The 20,730-nt window shown below is 44.1% G+C and overlaps 2 protein-coding genes across 4 annotated transcripts in view; one reads left to right on the forward strand and one right to left on the reverse strand.

Annotated features, from left to right (window-relative positions):
- The window catches only part of DHX32 (DEAH-box helicase 32 (putative)), a 92,752-nt gene extending 75,550 nt beyond the window's left edge, over positions 1-17,202 (forward strand). For all 3 annotated transcript variants that reach the window (XM_069753952.1, XM_069753953.1, XM_069753954.1), the window contains 5 exons: positions 8,416-8,607; positions 11,761-11,910; positions 12,539-12,726; positions 15,485-15,666; positions 16,853-17,202. In XM_069753952.1, coding sequence (XP_069610053.1) covers positions 8,416-8,607; positions 11,761-11,910; positions 12,539-12,726; positions 15,485-15,666; positions 16,853-17,030 — 890 coding nt within the window. In that variant the 3' untranslated portion in view covers positions 17,031-17,202. The remainder of the gene's footprint in view (positions 1-8,415; positions 8,608-11,760; positions 11,911-12,538; positions 12,727-15,484; positions 15,667-16,852) is intronic.
- BCCIP (BRCA2 and CDKN1A interacting protein) overlaps positions 17,085-20,730 on the reverse strand; it is a 52,341-nt gene continuing 48,695 nt past the window's right edge. The window contains exons 6-7 of the mRNA XM_069753956.1: positions 19,669-19,837; positions 17,085-17,497 (exon numbers count right to left, since the gene is read on the reverse strand). Of these exons, the coding sequence (XP_069610057.1) occupies positions 17,327-17,497; positions 19,669-19,837 (340 nt within the window). The 3' untranslated portion in view covers positions 17,085-17,326. The remainder of the gene's footprint in view (positions 17,498-19,668; positions 19,838-20,730) is intronic.

Consider the following 20,730-nt stretch of genomic DNA (forward strand, 5'->3'; position numbering starts at 1 on the left):
ATTAAAGTCCACTGCATGTAGTTTTAGACACCCCCCCCCCCCCCCCCCCTTAAAAAAACATTTTTATTTGATCGGTCAGTGAGAAATAGGGGCCATTCTGACTGCCACTATGGGGCCCCTGTATACATCCCGGCAAAAGGTGCCTGGAGTTTTCTGCTCTCTTTATCGCCAGACTAACGACCCGATTAATCAACATTAGTGTTTTGGAATTTTTTTTTTAAATGCTCTTTATTTTTTTTCCTTTTAACGTTTTTTGCAACTTGTTAGTTTAAACCCCCCCCTTTTTTTTTTTTTTTAAATTTGCAATTGATTTAATCGCCTGGAAATGCTAAACCGCTCCCATATTGGTGAACACTGAAAAAAAGTGAACGTATATGTATAAAAATGACTTTAAAAGGGTGCAAATGTAGAAAAGATTTAAAAAAAAAAAAAAAAAAAAAAAACACCCCAAAAATGGCACAAGTGTAGTAATGAATTGAGCCCTTATTTCTAGAGAAGTGATAGCTTGGCAGACAGCAGCAATACCGCCCCCTAGGGACCAGGATGTAGAGCTGACTGAGCAGAGGCAGTTTTTCCAGGACGGAGCTGGTGGAAACCTTTCGGTGGGCTCTTTCTATAATGTCGCTGCAGTTATAGTTGTGATACTTTTCCCATGATGCATTTTCTAAATAAATCCTGCACCGCTTTCTGAAGATTAATTGGGGTTACGGTTTTGACGGGGAAAGAATCACTTCGCGTCCTGTAAGTACAACTGTAGCGCAGTTAATTCCAGGTTGTAATTGAAATGAACAAAGCCAGAAAAGTTGTTACCCTGTTCAGGCTCCGTGACCCGAAGGAAAATGGATTGGACGTGCGAGCTCAAGGTCTCCCGATTGAATTCATATGACCTCCATTACAAGCACTCTAACATTAACACTTTCTGTGCCACAGAGTCTTGGAACGGCTGCAGGTCCTCCCAGGGCTCATCAGGACTAGTGAGTAGTATGGAGCCATAGTGCGTCACCCAGATACGTGTGTGGGCACATACTGTGCTTATGCATTGTTTCTAGGCAAGGAATCCTCTGTATTTCTCTAGTCACCTTCCACCACAGCGTAGGGGGGACAGGAAGCACGAGAGGTTAAATGCCCCTCCTCCCTCCAAATCGCCAGTGTCTTTCCTGTCCCCCATGGGGCATGAGAGGTTCTGGTATGCTGCGTGGCCGGCGACTGCGGTATACCTGTATTTTCTCTGCCGGGCAGTTGTGGTCGGGGCTCTGCCTTCCTCCTTGTTATACTGCTCCCGTCTCCCCCGGACTCAGGACCTTCCTGGCCCACCTGCGCCTCTGCGGAGGTAAAGCGGGCCAGTGATCCCCGGCGGTGGCCTCCATGAGCTCACCGCTCCATCCTCCTCTCCTGTGCGGCGTTCGGCGTCCCGGAAGTGACGTCATTGTTGCGCGAGTGTCACTTCCGGTCCTGCGCTCTCTGCTGGAGCGCATCGACTTCCTGGTCTGGCCTCCTAGCACCCCCAGGACTACCGACGCCGCACAGAGCACGCCTTTCCACGTGGCTGCTCCAGGACCCCACCTGCTCTGGGGGCTGGATTTATTTCTATATAAACCAGCCTGAAGACACCTCCAGGTAAGATTGATCCCTGTCATAATGGATGGTGCTTCCTACCCTGCAGCTGCAGAGCCCAGCGCTACCCCTGCTCCAGTAAGTCCGTTGGGGGTGGGTCCGAGGCTAGGATTAGTGGGGCTCTAATGATCCTTACACCACTCTCCCTTTCTTTGCAAGGAGACTTGTCTGCCCAGAAAATCCCGGCCAAAAAGATGCTTAAATGTGCAATCTACATTGGAAATGTATGGTTTGTACTGTTTTATAAAACTCTAATAAACAGATTTTCAAAAAAAGTGCAATGTAAAGCTTCCCTCTCTATGGGAGAAGAAGCTGTGTCAGGGGTGCACGGATAAAGTTGTCAGAGCCGAACAGCCTTCCCTCCTTGACCAAATCCGGGCCCTAGTCAAGCATGAAGTACAAACTTCTCTAGCTGCCTTCAATCCTCCTCCTCCTCCACAGCTTCAAGGTCCTTCTCCTTCTAAACAAAGAAAAATACAATTTGAGGATTCGGCCTCCGAGTCCGATCACTCTTTTTCATCCTCTTCTGAAAAATGGGGTGAATCTTCGTCTCCTAAATTTACGGAAGCAAGAAAATATTTTTTTCTCCTCGGATTATACTGAAGAGTTGATTATGGCTGTACGTAACACGATGGGGTTACATGAGGAATCTGTCCCACAATCTATACAGGACGAAATGTTTGGAGGATTGAAGTCCGAGAGACAAATAGGGTTTCCGGTACATAAAAATGTCCTGGATTTAATTTCTCAGGAGTGGGAGCTCCCTGAGAAACGCCTCTCCACCCCCTCTGAAATGAAACACCGGTTTCCCTTAGAGGCAGGTTCCCCTTCATGGGACATACCTAAAGTGGACATTCAGGTGGCGAGGGTAGCAAAGAAAACCTCTCTCCCCTTTGAGGACTCCTCACAATTGAGAGATTCGCTAGACAGAAAGATGGAAAGCTTGTTAAAAAAGTCATGGGAAACATCCACCTCTGGGTTAAAATCTAACATTGCTGCCACCTGTGTTGCCAGAGCCCTGTCTCGGTGGATGGACGAGCTGGAAAAGCACATTGCTCAGGGTACCTCCAGAGGGGAACTATTGGACTCTCTTCCCATGCTCCAAAAAGCCTCAGCTTTCTGAGCGGACGCCTCTCTGTAGTCTATCAGAATTGCGGCAAGATCCTTAGTTCAGTCTAATTCCGCCCGCAGGGCCCACTGGCTTAAAATGTGGAGTGGTGACGTTCCTTCCAAAATTAAACTATGCTTAATTCCCTTTAAAGTTGATTATCTTTTCGGGCCTGCCCTGGATGAAATTCTGGAAAAGGCCACAGATAGAAAAAAGGCCCTTCCAGAACAGAAGCCGGTCAGAAGACTGTTTTTTCGTGCCCCCCAGTCTAATACCCCTCAAACAAGAGGTAAAGGGAAAACTGGGCGATGGAGTTATGCTAAGGGCAAAGGCAAAAATATCCTCATTCTCCAGCAGCAGCAACAGCAGCAGCAGCAGCCAGAGCAGGATAAATGACTCCGTCCCGGTGGGGGGAAGGCTCGCAAATTTCATCCATCATTGGCGGGCCATTACCAACTGTCAGTGGGTTCTCAATGTTATTCAGGAGGGCCTTCTTATAGAATTCATATCTGCCCCCCCCTCGGAATCTGAGGATTACTTCTCCGACCTCTCAGGGAGCACATACAGTGATAATGACAGGCCTTGGGGATCTCCTAAAATCAAATGCGATCTCCCCAGTATCCCCCGAACAATGGGGTTCGGGCCACTACTCTCGTCTCTTCCTGGTAAAAAAAAAAAAAACCATCAGGTGAGGCACGAGTCATAATAAACCTAAAAGATCTCAACCGTCCTATCCTATACCGCCGTTTCAAAATGGAATCGGTGAAGTCTGCTATCCCCCTGATAGGTCAAAAATTATTTCATGGCAACCATCGACCTAAATGATGCCTACTTTCATGTGCCGATCCATCCCCGGCACAGAAAGTATCTCAGGTTTGCAATACAGTTCAACCAACAAGTGAATCATGTTCAGTTCAACGTACTCCCTTTCGGCATTTCTTCAGCGCCGAGAGTATTCTCCAGGATAATGGCGGAGGCCATGTCTCACATCCGGAGTCCGGGAGTCTGTATTATCCCATACCTGGACGATCTGCTGCTTACAGCCCACTCGGCTCAGATCCTCAACAGTCATGTCTTAAAGACCCTCGACATTCTCAAAACCTTGGGGTGGCTCCCAAATCTAAGGAAGTCCCAGCTACAACCTTCCCAATCAAGGAGGTTCCTGGGGGTTCTATTGCACTCAGTAAAACAAAAATCGTTTCTCCCGGAAGACCATCGTCGAGTGTTAATAGAGAAGATCGTAGATCTCAGAGAGGACAGATCTCCGACTCTATGGGAAAGCATGTCGGTCCTAGGCTCTTTGACAGCATGTCGGTTGCCTGTGCTCAGGCCCATTCCAGAATTCTTCAAGCCCACATCCTCGCAAACTGGGACAGAAATCTGGGTTCCCTGAACAAAATAGTACATACTCCAGGGCGCATAAAAGCATCCCTAGTGTGGTGGTTGAATTCCAAAAACATCCGCAGGGGTGTGAACTGGTCACAATCCCCCTTGTAACGATTACAACCGACTCCAGCAAGCGGGGCTGGGGGGCAGTAATCTCGCATACTCCCTTCCAGGGATGCTGGAATCAAGCAAAAAGCACCAGATCCTCCAATTTCAGGGAGTTGAAAGCAGTGGAGGAGGCCCTCCTAGCCGCAGGCAGCCTAATATCGTGGAATCGCGTAAAAATTCACTCAGACAACACGACAGCTGTTGCTCACCTCCGACATCAAGGGAGCTCAAAGTTCAACAGTTTAAAAAACATCTCAAACCGAATATTCTGTTGGGCAGAAAAACACCTTCTGTCTCTCACAGCCGTCCACTTGAAGGGGTCTTCCAACCTGCAAGCGGATTTCCTGAGTCGCCAGGACATCCAGTCAGGAGAATGGAGCCTGAACAGAAGAATCTTCAGGATGTTGGTAGACAGATGGGGTCTACCAGAGGTAGATTTATTCGCCTCAGACTAAAATTCACAGGTCAAAGCCGTTTTTTCCCTGAACACAATTCCAAAGGAGTGGACGCTCTGGTCCAGGCATGGAACTTCCGATTGGCCTACGCCTTCCCGCCAATCCCAATACTGGCGAAAACCCTTCGAAAGATCTGAGAGGAACAGGTGCCAAGCATCCTAGTTGCTCCGGTATGGCCAAAGAGAAGCTGGTACAATCTCATCATCGAACTACAGCTAGACGGTCCGGTTCACGTGCCGGTAGATGCCGACCTTCTCCTCCAGTGGCCCTTCCAGCACCAGAATCTCCAAAGATTGAACTTAGCGGCCTGGTTACTGAGGCCCAGGTCCTAAGTACTAGAGGGCTGTCGGATACTGTAATCTCTACTTTAGCATAAATTGCATTAGTGACAGGCTTCCTGGATTTTTGCAAAGTGTGGAAGACTTTCTTGGTTTTCTGTCTACCTAATAAACCAGATCCACTCCATCCGAACAGATCTCAAATATTGGACTTCCTTCAGCGTGGGTTAGAGTTGGGCCGTAGGCCCACCACTCTAAAGGTTCAAGTTTCCGCTATCAGTGCTGTTTGTGACCAGATTCTGGCCAATCACCGTTAGAGCTGATACCATGAATCTTCTGATCCAAGATCGCAGCCTAGGAAACAACCCATGATACCCTCACGGGACTTGAATCTAGTCCTCAGGGGGCTCACACAAGCACCTTTTGAGCCTTTAACTTCTCCCCAACACCTGTCATTCAAGGCTGCCTTCCTGGTAGCGATTACCACAGCAAGACGTGTGGGGGAGCTGCAAGCCTTATCGGTTAGAGAACCCTACTTGATAATAACAGATGACTCTATAATTCTCCGGCTTGATCCATCTTTTCTGCCGAAGGTGGTGTCTGATTTTCATCGTTCTCAGAACATTATTCTTCCTTCCTTCTGCCAGAACCCGGCAAACCCAAAAGAAGAAGAGTTCCATTCTCTCGATGTTAGACGGACTATTCTATACTAACTCTTTCAGAGTTGATCAAAACCTGTTTGTCCATCTGTCGGGTCAGAATAAAGGAAGGAAAGTGGCAAAAAGTACTATTTCTAGTTGGATCAAAAGAGCCATACATGAAACCTATCTGGCCCAGAACTTGACTTCTCCAATCAAGGTCAAGGCCCATTCTACAAGGTCTACTTCAGTGTCATGGGCAGAAAGAGCAGGCTCTTCCATCGAGCAGATCTGCAGGACTGCACCTTGGTCTTCACCACATACCTTTACCAAACACTACAGATTGGACTTATTGTCCAATAGGGATCTAGTCTTTGGCCGGAAAGTTGTCCAGGCTATTGTCCCCCCCCAGTGCAGAATTGGTTGGTACTCTTCCTATGCTGTCATGGAAGGTGACTAGAGAAAATAGCATTAGACTTACCGGTAATTTGGTTTCTAGGAACCTTCCACAACAGCACTAATTCCCTCCCTTGCCTTGGATTAATCCTGGGTTCATTAAGGTAGCTAGTGCTATGGTTTCCCTTGTAAGTCACTGGCGATTTGAAGGGAGGAGGGGGCTTTTAACCTCTCGTGCTTCCTGTCCCCCATTAGGGAATGGAGACATCCTCCTATGCTGTCGTGGAAGGTTCCTAGAAACCGAATGCCGGTAAGTCTAATTCTATTTTTGGTGCTATACAAAAGTACTGTGTGGTGGCATTACAACTTTTCCAAGCTGTGATCTGTATGGAGCCATGTTACGTCACTCATACTATACCATATGGCACTTTACAACTCCATACAAGTTCTGTTCATGATATTTAATGGCTTTATGCAGGCTCAAACTTTACCTGTGCATTATTTCTTGGGCGGAATTCCCCCATAATACCGCTATATAACGTCATTGTACAGTATTGTACTACAGCTCCACTCAAGATGAGCTGTATAGAGCCATAATACATCACCCATACAAGTTCATGGACCCGTACTGTACCTCCATACTTTTGTATTACAGTGCTGTACAAAGGCACCATATAGCGGCATTACAGGTCTGAGTTGTAAGAAGCCATAATGCATCATCCATAGAAGTGTGTTGACCCATACTCTACTTCCACATTGTTTTTATGGGGAAATGCCTTCTTATCACGGTGCTGTACAGTGGCCCCATGTGGCAGCATTGCGGCTCTGTACAAGTTCAGCGTTTTAGCAACACTATTAGAACTTGTACAGAGCTGTAATAACGCCATACCATTGTATAGCACCACAATATAATGTTCATTAACTTTAAGTAATTCAAATGGCTTCCAAAGCTAAGTTTTTGCCCAGTCCATTTACTGCCTTCAGCTGCATTAATATAAGAGCGTACTCATACGGAGCACAGATGATGCCAGTGATGGGTCAGCCGCTGTCTCCTCCTCTGACTGTTGTGCCTATCAGAACAATCTCCTGCTGACGCTTTTCCCCAGACTTGGTGAGACACAAGGGCTGAACGTCTCACCACCATCATCTGGACTCCAAATGAGTACACACTGGTAGAAATGCATCTGAAGCCAGGCACATAGTGTCACATCTCCACCAGCTTACTGCTGGAAGCTGCCGGATATACCATACTTTTGTGCTTCCCTTGGTTTAGGTCTGTGATTTCTGCTCCTGTGTTGCATTTTGAGCTTTCCTGTTTTTAGCACTGCGTGTTTATTGATGCTTCTCCTGCCTGACTATTTTGTACTTTTTTGCTGCCCTCTTGGTTTTGACCCTCCTTTCTGGCCATCTTGCTCTACCGAACAGCAGCAGACTCTGCGATTCTTTCCCCAGGACCTGCGTATAAGTCCAGATCCCTGTATAGGAGTTATATGGTGGAGGCCAGGGCCCTAGGATCTGGAAAACGGAGGATCTTGTGCCAAATCTTTGGTTGCTTTTTTTTTTTAGAGCTGCCAAGCGACCACTGACAGAGCCCCATTACACATGAACTAGAAAAAAAGCAGGGGTTTTAGAAGACACTAACATGCATTTCTTTTTTTACAGAAATGAAGACAAATCCCCTAATAAAGTGATTTACAAAGTTTCAGAACTTTCCATCTTGGCCAAAATGATTACAAAAAATAAGTTTTGTTACTCTTTAACCATTGGCAGACCAATGAAACAATGAGTAGGTCCCAATGTCGTACGGTACAGTCGGACTGCCATATAAATTGGAACAAGACTGGCCGGCGACTCTCCCGACCATTGGAGAAGGGAAGATAATGGTGGCTGTACATTGGCACCATAAAGCAGCACAATACAGTTTTCAATGGACTCAATGTGGCACCTTACAGAATTGAGCCCTAAATGTTATTATTTTATTTAAACCTATTTTGTTGCCAAAAGTCTGTATGGAGTGTAATAGGAACCTTCGCAAGGGCCCTTTTCCCCTTTCCCGCAGGGAGGCAAGGACCCTCCTCCCCTTTCCCGCAGGGAGGCAAGGACCCTCCTCCCCTTTCCCGCAGGGAGGCAAGGACCCTCCTCCCCTTTCCCGTAGGGAGGCAAAGACCACTTAATAGTTTTCTAAAATTGTAGTGACCATTTAAAGTGTGGGGGCGTGACAACATGAGCGTTCTGACTAATAATGACATTGTACAGTATTTGGTATTCCACATCTTCTTTATCACATGGATGTATGCGTATATGCACTTTTTCTAATTAAAATAATTTTGTTTCTAGGGTAAAGGAAGGTAACCGTTGAATTATGCTGCCACCACCACCGTCTGCAAACTCCATCATCTTACTAATAGTCATTACTATTTCCGTTCTCGCAGACCCTGAGAGCCTGATGCAAGCCTTAGAAGACCTGGATTATTTGGCTGCACTTGACAATGATGGAAATCTTTCTGAATTCGGAATCATCATGTCTGAATTTCCACTGGATCCGCAGCTGTCAAAATCTATTCTAGCTGCCTGCGAGTTTGATTGTGTGGATGAGATGCTGACGCTGACTGCCATGGTGACAGGTATTGTGCAGGAAAATACAATGGTCTCCGGGATAGGGGGGCTTCCTGCTCCGAGACCGGCAGTGTGTGATCCTGCAATGTGCCTGTCGGGGAATAAGCAAACACAGACCCTTTTTATTAATGCTATTATTATGCACATGAAAGGAGTGTTACCGCGAAATGCCCCCCAAAAAATCGAAGTTTTAGTAGGACAGATGATATTGATAGTTGGCAAAATAGAAAATATAAAGCACGGAAATCTCTGATTGCATCATGGGCCATAGTTTTTATTTGTACCATTCTGGGGTACTTCTATCACTTTTTGATCCCTATTCATTCCATTTTTTGGGGGGGAGAGGGGTGCAAGATGGGGAAAAAAAATGCCAGTGTAGTTTTTTTTTTTTGTTTTTTATGCACCCTTTTTTGAAGGGTTTTTTAATTGTTATAATGTCATAGATTGGAGGTTTTTTTTAGATGCGGTTACATCAAATAGGTTTTCTATACCTTCATTTTTGCAATCCTTGCTTCCATTCCAAAGTAATTCGTTATTCAATATTTTATGCAAATGAGGAGGAAGTGCAGGGGGCGTGGCCATGCACTTGCAGATATGAATCCTTTTTCCATCTTTGCATGCCGCTGTCCAAAGCTCCTTGACCGACGGTCACTCAGACAAGTGTGACGTGAGTGACCTGCCCACCCCATCCAAAATCTCTTGCAGACGCCATTATTTCTACTAGAAGGACTCTCAGCGGTGTACTAACTTTTTACTGACCAGATGGATGTCACATAAATTGATTTTAATGCCAATTCTTAGGCTAAAATTACTACATTTTATAAGTGCACTTTTCAATCCTCTCTTTTCCTCCTCCTTTTTTTTTTTTTTCCCTAAACCGTAGCTAATTATCTGTTATTTTAAAAATGTCCCCAGGGCAGCTATATTGTAGACCTCCCCCCATTATCTATAGCAGAACGTGTGTTGTTTGTGGCTTCTGCATAGTAAATTGGCAGAGAAATACAAGTGCTTCTCACAAAATTAGAATATCATCAAAAAGTTAATTTATTTCAGTTTTTCAATACAAAAAGTGACACTTGTATATGATATAGAGTCATTACAAACAAGTGTGTCTATTTCAAGTGTTTATTTCTGTTAATGTTGATGATTATGGCTTTTAGCCAATGAAAACCCAAAGGTCATTATCTCCGTAAATAAATAATTATCAAAAACACCAGCAATAGCTTCCTAAGTGTTTAACAAGGTCCCTTAGTCTGTTTCAGTAGCTCCACAATCATGGGGAAGACTGCTGACTGACAGATGTCCAGAAGGCATTCACTGACACACTCCACAAGGAGGGGAAGCCACAAAAGGTCATTGCTAAAGAAGCCGGCTGTTCAGAGTGCTGTATCGAGGCAGATTAAAGGGAACCTGTCACCTGAATTTGGCGGGACAGGTTTGCGGTCATATAGGCGGGGTTTTCGGGCGTTTGATTCATCCTTTCCTTACCCGCTGGCTGCATGCTGGCCGCAATATTGGGTTGAAGTTCATGCTGTGTCCTGCGAAGTACACGCCTGCGCAAGGCAATCTTGCCTTGCGCAGGCGTGTACTTCGCAGGACACAGCATGAACTTCAACCCAATATTGCAGCCAGCTGTTAAGGAAAGGGTGAATCAAACACCCGAAAACCCCGCCTATATGACCGCAAACCTGTCCCGCCAAATTCAGGTCACAGGGTCCCTTTAATGGAAAGTGGAGTGGAAGGAAAAAGTGTGGTATAAAAAAGTACCCAAGCAACCGGGATAACCGCAACCTTGAAAGGATTAAGAAAAGGCCATTCAATAATGTGGGGAGATTCACAAGGAGTGGACTGCTGCTGGAGTCATTGCTTCAAGAGCCACCACACACAGACGTATCCAGAACATGGACTACAAGTGTCGCATTGCTTCTGTCAGCCACTCATGACCAATAGACAACGCCAGAAGCATCTTACCTGGGCCAAGGAGAAAAAGAACTGGACTGTGGTCAGTGGTCCAAGGTGTTGTTTTCAGATGAAAGTCAATTTTTCATTTCATTTAGAAATCAAGGTCCCAGAGTCTGGAGGAAGAGTGGAGAGGCCACAATCCAAGCTGCTGGAGATCTAGTGTGAGGTTTCCACAATCAGTGATGGTTTGGGGAGCCATGTCATCTGCTGGTGTGAATCCACTGTGTTTTATCAAGAGAAAAGTCAGCGCAGCCGTCTACCAGGACATTTTAGAGCACTTCATGCTTCTCTCTGCCGATAAGCTTTTTGGAAATGGAAATGTCATTCTCCAGCAGGACTTGGCCCCTGTCCACACTGCCAAAAGTACCAATACCTGGTTTATAAACAACAGTATCACTGTGCTTGATTGGCAGCAAACTCACCTGACCTTAACCCCATAGAGACACTATAGGGTATTGTCAGGAGAAAGATGAGACACCAGAGCCAACAATGCAGAAGAGCTGAAGGCTGCGATCAAAGCAACCTGGGCTTCTATAACCCCTCAGCAGTGCCACAGGCCGATCGCCTCCATGCCACGCTGCATTGATGCAGTAATTGATGCAAGAGGAGCCCCGACCAAGTATTGAGGGCATTTACTGAACATACATTTCAGTAGGACATTTTGGATTTTACAATCATTTTTCAAGCTGGTGTTATAAAGTATTCTAATTTACTGAGATGATGACTTTTGGGTTTCTATTAGCTGTAAGCCATAATCATTAACGTTAACAGAAATAAACACTTGAAATAGATCACTCTCTTTTTAATGACTCTATACAATACAAAAAGTGAAACTCCTATATTAAAGAACTGAAATAAATTAACTTTTTGATGATATTCTCTTTTAGTGAGAAGCACTGGAATCACTCGTATAGTTTCCAGTATGTGATGGGGTACTGCCCCTCTACAAGAGCCAGGATATGGGGGGGGGACACATATAGAGCCTCATCTGTCACTGTCCTGCCATATATAGGCTTGCAGCAGAAGAACTTACTCTTACTATTCTGTCCTAATCTATACAGTAAAGCTTTAAAGGGCTCTAGAAACCAGGAAATAACCACCTAGAGAGACTTTAGTGTTCAATAAGAAATCTGCAATAAATTAATGATTGTGGAATGTGTCAACAGTTTACACCATTTTTTTTTTTTTTCAATTGTAAGCTCCAAACTGTTTCCTGGATTCAGTCTCCGAAGCTGATGTCACCAAGCAAAGCAACAGAAAAAAGTTTTTGCACCCTGCAGGAGATCACTTCACTCTTCTAAACCTCTACAAGGAGTATGAACAGATGAAGACCAGCAATGCCAGTCAGTGTGAGTGCCATACATTATATTTCCAAGGCCATGTTCACACATGGTCAGTATTTCACATCAGTATTTGTTAGCCAAAACCAGGAGTGGGTGATAAATGCAGAAGTGGTGCATATGTTTCTATTATACTTTTCCTCTGATTGTTCAGCTCCTGGTTTTGGCTTACAAATACTGAATGTGTGAACATAGCCTTACGCTGATTTCTGGCAGCCATATTCCACAGACTGAGTATGGACCGGCCAAGGGTCTCCTAACCAAAACTCATGTGAGGCTGTTGAGTTTGTATCTGGAGAACGTTGCTGGACCATACTCTGACTGTAAAATATGGACGCATAAAAGCCTTTACCCGCTCTCACTGATGGTGATCCTACCTATAATGGGCGATCCATATTTAAAGGGCAATGTAAATAATAATGAACAGTCAACAGCCGACGACCAGTCCCAGGACCCTCCACCCCATCCTGGCACCTTGGGTGGCCAATTATGGTTTTGTGTAGCTTCTGCTGCAGTGCACCAAGATTTCACATGTTTGGAGATTTTTGGGTAAGAAAGAACTTTTGCATCAATGGAGCCAAATGGTTATAAAAAAAAAAAAAAATCTTTTATTCAGTTGCCTTTTTTCCTTGAGCAGATGACATTGAGAGATGGTGCCAGGATCACCTGCTGAATTACACGGCGCTGGAGATGGCATGTGTCATACGATCAGAGCTGCTGGATATCATGAAGAGAATTGAGCTTCCGGTATCTGAACCAGCTTTTGGATCCGATGAAAATGTCTTGAATGTGAAGAAATCTCTGCTGTCTGGATACTTCATGCAGGTAAGCAAAGAATATGTTCCATGCCAAGCATTAAAGGGGTTGTCACTCCTGGCCTATCCATCCGATAGGTCATCTATGTAAGGCCATTGGGGGTCTGACACCTGCACCCCACCGATCAGCCATTTATCATGGATGTAAATTGTGAGCGGAATGGCACAGCTTCTTGGAGTGACAGCAGCTGATCAATGGGGGGTGTCGGATCCCCACCAATCTGATATTGTTGACCTATTCTCATCAATTTAAAGTACAGTGTGTCCGTAAAGTCATGGTGCACTTTTGACCAGTCACTGGAAAGCAACAAAAAAAAATAGAAATGTGAAATCTGCTCCAAATAATAAAAGAAAAACTCTCCCAGTTTCATACCTATTCAGTGCCCTACACACATCCAAACGATAGTGAAGTTCTTGCCACACACGGGTAAGGACATCAGGTGTAACAGAGTGAATAGCGTCTGTGATTCTCTGTTTTAAGTGATTAATGTACAGTAGTTGATACGTTCAATGTACACCTGTTGCTTCACATAACCCCAAACGTCTAAGGGCGTCAGATCCGGGGATCGTGGTGGCCATGGCTTAACCCTGCTGTTCTGTTCGGTCTGGGGAGACCTATTTTGAACTTTGGTATTTTTTGGGGTGTTCAAGATGCGGTTCTGAAACTTGTGGTTGATTGACTTAAATGAGGATGGGTCGGTCGGCCACGGGTTTCAGAGCCGCATCTTGAATATTTTAAAGAATATTGAAGTTCAAAGTCGGTCATTTTTGACCAACAGAACAGCAGGGTTAAGACAACCCCTGCCTATCCACAGCCGGGGGAATGTTCTATCTAGAAACTCACGAACAATGGTGGCGTAGTGTGGAGGAGCGCCGTCCTGTTGAAAGATGACACCTTCTGGAAATTGTGGTACTGCATACAATTCCAACATATCAAGATACGGGTTTGCTGTCACATACCGCTCCAAGAAAAAAAAAATATGGGCCTATCACGGGGTTTCATCACCAAACTGCCGGTTTCCTTCAACGGCTTATCCCTATTCCTATGTGGTGGCGCTTCATTATAAACGCAGCAATATTCTCGTAGCACTTTGGTCACGGATTCGAATTTAGCGAGCCCCAGGACACACTGAACTTTCCTCTGTACCGTCCACATCTCGACTGGTATGGAAAACCACACAGCTGGCAGAAGCTTGTGGTTGCGTGATTTCAGTGTATTAATCAGAGTTCAATTTGTCAGGGGTTAATCTGACTGGGGGCTCAGCAACAGCTTAAATGAGTTTGTGTTGTATGGTTGGTTCTTGTTATCTCGCCTCATGAGTAGGTCTGATATGAATGGGCCAGAGAAAGGGCGCCAAAATGTAAAATCCTGTGACTGGTCAAAAGTGCACCATGACTTTAAGGACACACTGTGTTAGATAACCACTTTAATGGCAAGTGCTGTTAATTACTTCATGTCCCAAACAGTCATTATTGAGTCAAAGGGATGGCAAGTCTAAGTGCACCATCCATATAAAGCAGGAGCTTTAACTTCACTATGTAAATTGCTCCACAGTACTAAAAGGAAAAGGTTCTTGAAATCTAGCTGGGGCAGGTTTGCGTCTGATAGGCAGAAAACCCAAGGAAAGTAGTTAGAAATGTTTTTTTTACTTGTCTTTTCTTTTGGTGGCTATGCAGCGCTCAGTGAGGGGCTATGCATCTCTGATGCTTTTGTAAGTCTTGGTGATCACATGTTCGCCAGGTCTCGCCGCTCTCCTATGCAGGGGAAAGTCCAACAGACCCAGATCAGCTCTGTGAGTGACTTATCTCATTGCAGGGAGCCGTTTCACAACAAATTGGAGCTTCTATGGGCGCTCCATTTACAATAGAAAAAATTAGCAAAAAAGTGTGTTCCCCGGAGATCTTTTGTGATCTCTTTTTAACACAAATTATGTAAAGTATATACGGTATGTATAATTATATGTAAATACAGTTTTGTTCATGTAAGGTACATTCTATTACATACATATAACAAAAAAAGCCTTCAGATATTTGCTATCCAAATGAACATAACCTTGAGCATTCATTCAGATAAGGTTCTTTGGTGTGAAACAAAAACAGAAATAAAAGCCGATCTTTTCAGGCTTGGTCACGAAGAGGTAGATATTCAGTGTTATTGGGAGGGACCTGGTAAAAGGACACAACTGCCGTGCGAAGACCTAGATTTCTATAGTAGATATTTAAATATCTCGTGTCCCATTTTGGCCTTCATACACATACCATATCACCTAAATTAAAAATAAGTGTTCAGAAGAGAATCTAGAGACAGACCCTTTTTAAGCTTAAAGTGAAAATCCAATCTTCAGGAGCCCAGCGCTCCCCAGCCTTCCTGCATGCTGGGGGGCAACTGTACTCCTGATTGACATTTCAGGCCACTGGACCAAACTGTTAGGTCTCTGATCCTACAAGCAGAGACTGCTTTACCTCTGTAACTGACCCTGAAGCTTTCCAGAGCGATCCGACCAGCTTCATACCTCTGCTTGCTTAGGTAAGTGGCAGCGAACTGTAAACTATGGAATGAAATATCTCAATTCTTGAGAATGAAGAGGATTTTATTTATTTTTTTGAAGAAAAAAAAAAAAGGTAAATTGCTAAGTTGCTTATTTTGCCAATCGTCCTGTTTAATAAGATAAAACGACCCCTTTACTTTACAGCAATGTAGAAGAAATCGCCTTTAATGTGAACAAATGAAGGGAATCCCATAACAATATTTGTGTTTTTCTTCCTAGATTGCGCGAGATGTCGATGGCTTAGGGAACTACATCATGCTGACGCACAAACAAGTGGGCCAGCTCCATCCAGATTCTGGCTACTGTCTCAACCACAACGTTCCCGAGTGGGTCCTGTTCCATGAATTCAGCGTAGCAGATAGAAGCTGTATCCGGATCGCCTCCGAAATCTCCCCACATCTGTACGGTTCTCATCATACACTCACATGTATTATCGCATGTCATTCTTAAGGCGAAACGTAAAAAATCACCGGAGATCATTTAAAAACTATATTAAAGGGATGGTCCGGGATTTTATTTTTTTTTTAAAGCCTAATGCCACCAGTCCTGTAGTAATGGCGTCATGGTCATCACTCACATGAATCATTGACGTCAGCGTTGGTGCTTGGCATGTTCTGCTCATCTGGGCCCAGCAATATCTCACACACCAGAATCTATAATATTTTTTTTATCTACCGGTAATAATTTTTCTATATATAGGAAAAAATTATCTAAAGACAAAATATAATTTATATATATATTATCGGTAGAGTTTGTCTTAAGATGCATATAGCTCATTGTGTGTGCATACACACACACACACTATCACAAGAAAGTGTGTGTAATAAAATATATATATATAAATATAATGAAAACATTTTTCCCCCTATTAAAAAACGAATCAGAATTTTTTTTAATATATATCTAGTTAAAAAAAATTATATTATATATATATATATATATATATATATATATATATATATACACACACACACTATTTTAGGTATATTTTCTTAATATAATTTTTCTAATCTAAGATATAATCTGACAGTGTATGTGTGTGTGTGTATATATATATGTATGTATGTATGTATGTATGTATATATATATATATATATATATATATATATATATATATATATATATAATTTTATTTTTTTTTTTTCATTTCCTCTGTTGGTTAAACTAGGATTTACAGACAGAGGGAAACGGGAATGAAGCGATCCTCGCGTTTTGCGATCTCAATAAAATACAGATTATCCCGCCTGCTACTGCAGCAAGTGACATCTCTCTCCAGCACGGGGGCAGGCGGAAACTGCTGCTTTTTTTCTCCGGCCGCCCCCACTTTTTTTTTTTTTCCTCTTTCTCCAGGTTTATTCTTTTGTGCTATGGATTCAGTAGCAGTCAGCTTTGCATTGATGTAAAATACAGCTCTCCAAGTCTCCGGGGGCAGAAAGTCTGCATATTAATCTGAAAAATCCACTGTGAATCTTTTTGAAAAGGGGCGACAGCAGAAAAGATAAAAGCCTCGAGCCACAGACTATATAGTGTCATTACCTCTGCAGGACTAATACTATTTTATTTTTTTTTTCTTCCCTTCTTGTGTAGGTTTATGCAGTTGGCGCCACAATATTATTTCAGCAACCTGCCCCCTAGTGAGAGCAAAGAGTTATTACAGGAGGCATTAGACTCGGCATCTACTATCCCTTCTTCTCCAGACCCTGAAGATGACGGAGAAACAGACGAAGAAGAAAATACTCCGGAACAAAGATGTAATATACAATGACCCCCTCCCTCCACCCCCACCTGCCTGATTAAAGAAGGCGTCACACAAGTGCAATAGAAGCTGGAAAGAGACTTTAATGAACTGTGAATTTGTTATAACGTTCACCTTTTTGTACATTTTGTTTTCCGTTCTTTATTTGTCATGATAAAATAGTAATAAAATATAAATCCCATTTCTGAAATGTTACTCAGTCTCCTAGGACCGAGAAGAAGCCGGCGAAACCCAGTTAGGTACCAGTACAAAAAAAATTGCAAGTTTATCTGAACAGCGGCCACTAGAGGGCAGCAGATGGCCATCTACACCGACAGATATTCCTTGAACTTCTCCATGATGGAATCCATTCTGTCCGCAGGGACCAACATGACCGTCCTCAGGGGTTTCATGGGCACGTCGTTAAAGGACCACCTTCCTGACAACTGGGTGTCGCACTCTCCCTGCACCGAGTAGTTGAATTTCAAGGTTGCATTCTGCAAAGGAAAAAGCAGTTTTGAGACATAAGATGTTCATGTGGAGCACAGACTTAGAACATGGCTTCTGTCTCCAGAATCTGCACCATCCCTGGGGCCAAGAGTTATCAGATATGGCAGATAGGCTCTAAGGTGAACAGGGTGGTGCTTTCGTATAAAAACAGCTCCACACTTGTCCAGTGGTCAGTTGTGGTACTGCAGTTTTGTTTGTGTTTTATTTTTTTTTAAATCCTATCAAAATATAGTAAAACAATTCACAAGAAGCTGGTGGTCCAAACCCGCCACATCAGAGTGACGCCAACCTCGTTTTACGCGACCCATCCATGTCGCGCTACAATGACGACATGGCACAAGACCTACTAGTGTATGATAGATGCGGTTCCCGTCAATGGCACCTGGATCTCTCTCGCCTCTCTCTATGGAGAGTCAGAACTTACATACAAATCCATGGAAGTTCTGATTATCCCTCCACCGATAGCGAGGACTCGTTCTCCAAATGGAGGAATCTACTCTACATTTATGGCATGTCCTGTGGATATGACAAATGCACGATAAGTGAGTACACCTTTATCCTTTCTGTCTGTCCTATTGCATACAATGACAGGAGCAAGTCTGGGAAGAGAAGAGAAACGATGGCTGATTTAATAAGTCTTCAAGTGCCTCTAACAGCAGCGGGTGGATCTGAGATCCAACCGTGGCTGTTAACCAGTTGAATGCCGCTGAATTAATTAGTGACCGGCGTTTAACATGCGCAGACAGGAAGCACGTCATTGATCCTGCCCATCGGCACGCCCGTCACGTGATCGCGGGGCACCGATGGGTTGTCACAACAGCCAGGGTTCTGAAGCACTGCCATGTTTAGCATAGGTGATCGTAGCTTCAAGTCTCCCAAGAGAACTATTAAATAAAATAAAAAGTGGGGATTTTATTTTTTTTTTTAAATAATGTGTTCAAATCACCCACCTTTTTGCCTCATTAGAAATAAAACAAAAATACAGTTTGTTAAATTGGACATTTCTGAACACAGTGATACCAAATATAACGTAAGTTAATCCGATTGGTAAATTATGTAATGAGAAAAATATAATAACGCCAGAATTAAGATTTTTTTTTTTGGGTCATCGCAAGTTTTCCTTCCTTGGTCTGATAATGTGGACTAGTCAGTGCTGGGATGGTTCCCGCACTTATCTGCAGGTCTCCGCTCTTGCATATGATAGTTCATCAGTCACAGATTTCTCGGCACGCTCCGGATGTAGCTGCTTAATGACGCGCGTGACTGAGGGGCTCGCAGGTCGTTTAAATATATATTTTTAATTAAATGTAATTGAGCGTGGATTAGGCGTACGAGGTTCTGGGGTGATACATGGATGCCGCCGCCGTGGAGCATATTTTATGACCATATTATAACCTAATTAAGCAGCATGGAAGGAGACGTAATGAACATGTGACGAGTCCATTAACCTGTTCTGGCACTTTATCGGATCTTCAGGTCGGGTCCCTTCCTTGGGTGTAACCTTTGAATTTAAATTTGCCTTGTAAATATAAAATAAGCTGGAAAATCTGTTCTAATTAATATCCTTAAGTTAGGATCACACATGGCGGCAGCAGAACAGCATGCCGTGTAGCCGGGAACGGCGTGCATACAAGTGAAACACATTTTCTAGGTGCTGCAGACTAATTCCCCACCGAGCTGAATGACTATGTTATTGCCTACCGCTACCACTAGAGGGAGCTCACTGCATATAGTTTATAACATAGAACTCAATGGTTAAAAAAAAGTATATACAGTAAGCGCCCCCTAGTGGTGGCTGCAAACAGCTTGTTTTTAAAAGTTCATCATAGATACAGTATTTTTTGCAGATGTAGAAAATAACAAATACAGATGTACGTTCCTTCCTTGGGTTTAGCGCCGCCCCTGCCAACTTGTAGATATCAGGAAGATTTTTTTTATTCTTTTTTAACACCATTGCAAAGCGATTGATGAAATGTGAAACTCTTGGATCTTTTCCCGCAACCTTACCTGCTGGGCGAGGTCCGCTGTACCCCAACAAAGCCGACAACCATATGAGAGATACAATATCCAACAAGGGTTGTCACCCAGCTTTCCCAAGGACAGATATAACCCCCAAAAATCTCAGCTGTATACGGACACAGGGACAATCGGGTTTTACCTCGTAGAAAAACTCTTCCTCTGCGTTGGCGAACATCATTTCTTCCTTCCCCTGCGTTCCGGACCCTTGGGGTTTCTTTGCCGCCTCGGTGAAGGTTTTACTTATGATGAGATAGTAATAACATTTCCCGCAGGGCTTGTTGGTCCGCTGCGCCTCGGCCAGTTCTTTCCTGTTCAGGGGAGGTCAATTGGGATTAATTAGGGGCGGAGGACGCGGCCATGATTCAAGGGACGACAAATTGTTATGTACGGAGAAGAAGTGAAGGAAACGGCGGAACGTAAAAGTATCAACAGGATATTTACGGCTCATCATAAAGCGACTGAACGGGGCGACGAGGTCCGAGAGGGAAACTCCGCAACTTCCCCAGAAACTTCCCCAGCTCAGCGGAAATCAATGGAGCCGAACTGCTGATACTCTGCCAAGGGAGGTGAATGGGACGGAGGATTTGTCACAGCGACTGCTCCTAGGAAGGCGAACGGACTGCCGGAGAAATGGCCAATGTGTCCTGTAAATACCGGTGGCCAGAACACAGCGGCAGCGGGAGGATGTAAAGGGACGCTGCTCTTTTTTTCCTGCTGTGATTGTTTAACCCCTTACTGATCTGTGTCATGTATATATAGATATATACACGTTTCACTAGTCGGGTGCAGGTAGATGTAGCGGCTTCAGGAGGTGAGCTCGCCCCATACACAGGGCATGCCAGCTGTGTAATACAGGCAGCAGCCAGCTGTAAATACAGGCAGCAGCCACCTCTAGCGGAAGCAACTGGAGTTTGCTCCGATTGCTGCTATGTAGCTTTTTAAATGCTGCTGTAAATGACTGTTAGCGACATTTAAATGGCGCAATCCTGTTCCCGCCATCCTGGTGCTCCCGCGAAGCCAAGCCACAGGTTGGATCTAATAGAAGACTATGACAACTGAAGCATTGCAGTAAAGAATGTGACAGAGCGCAGGTTCAAGTCCCAAAGGGGGGACTAAAAATTTACGTAAAAATTAGCTTAAAACCTCCCAGGAGATAAACCGTAGCTTTAACTTTTACAACAAACACCACAAAGAGAAAAAC

Source organism: Ranitomeya imitator, chromosome 2, assembly GCF_032444005.1.
Source record: "Ranitomeya imitator isolate aRanImi1 chromosome 2, aRanImi1.pri, whole genome shotgun sequence".
In the NCBI taxonomy this organism is placed as follows: Eukaryota; Metazoa; Chordata; class Amphibia; order Anura; family Dendrobatidae; genus Ranitomeya; species Ranitomeya imitator.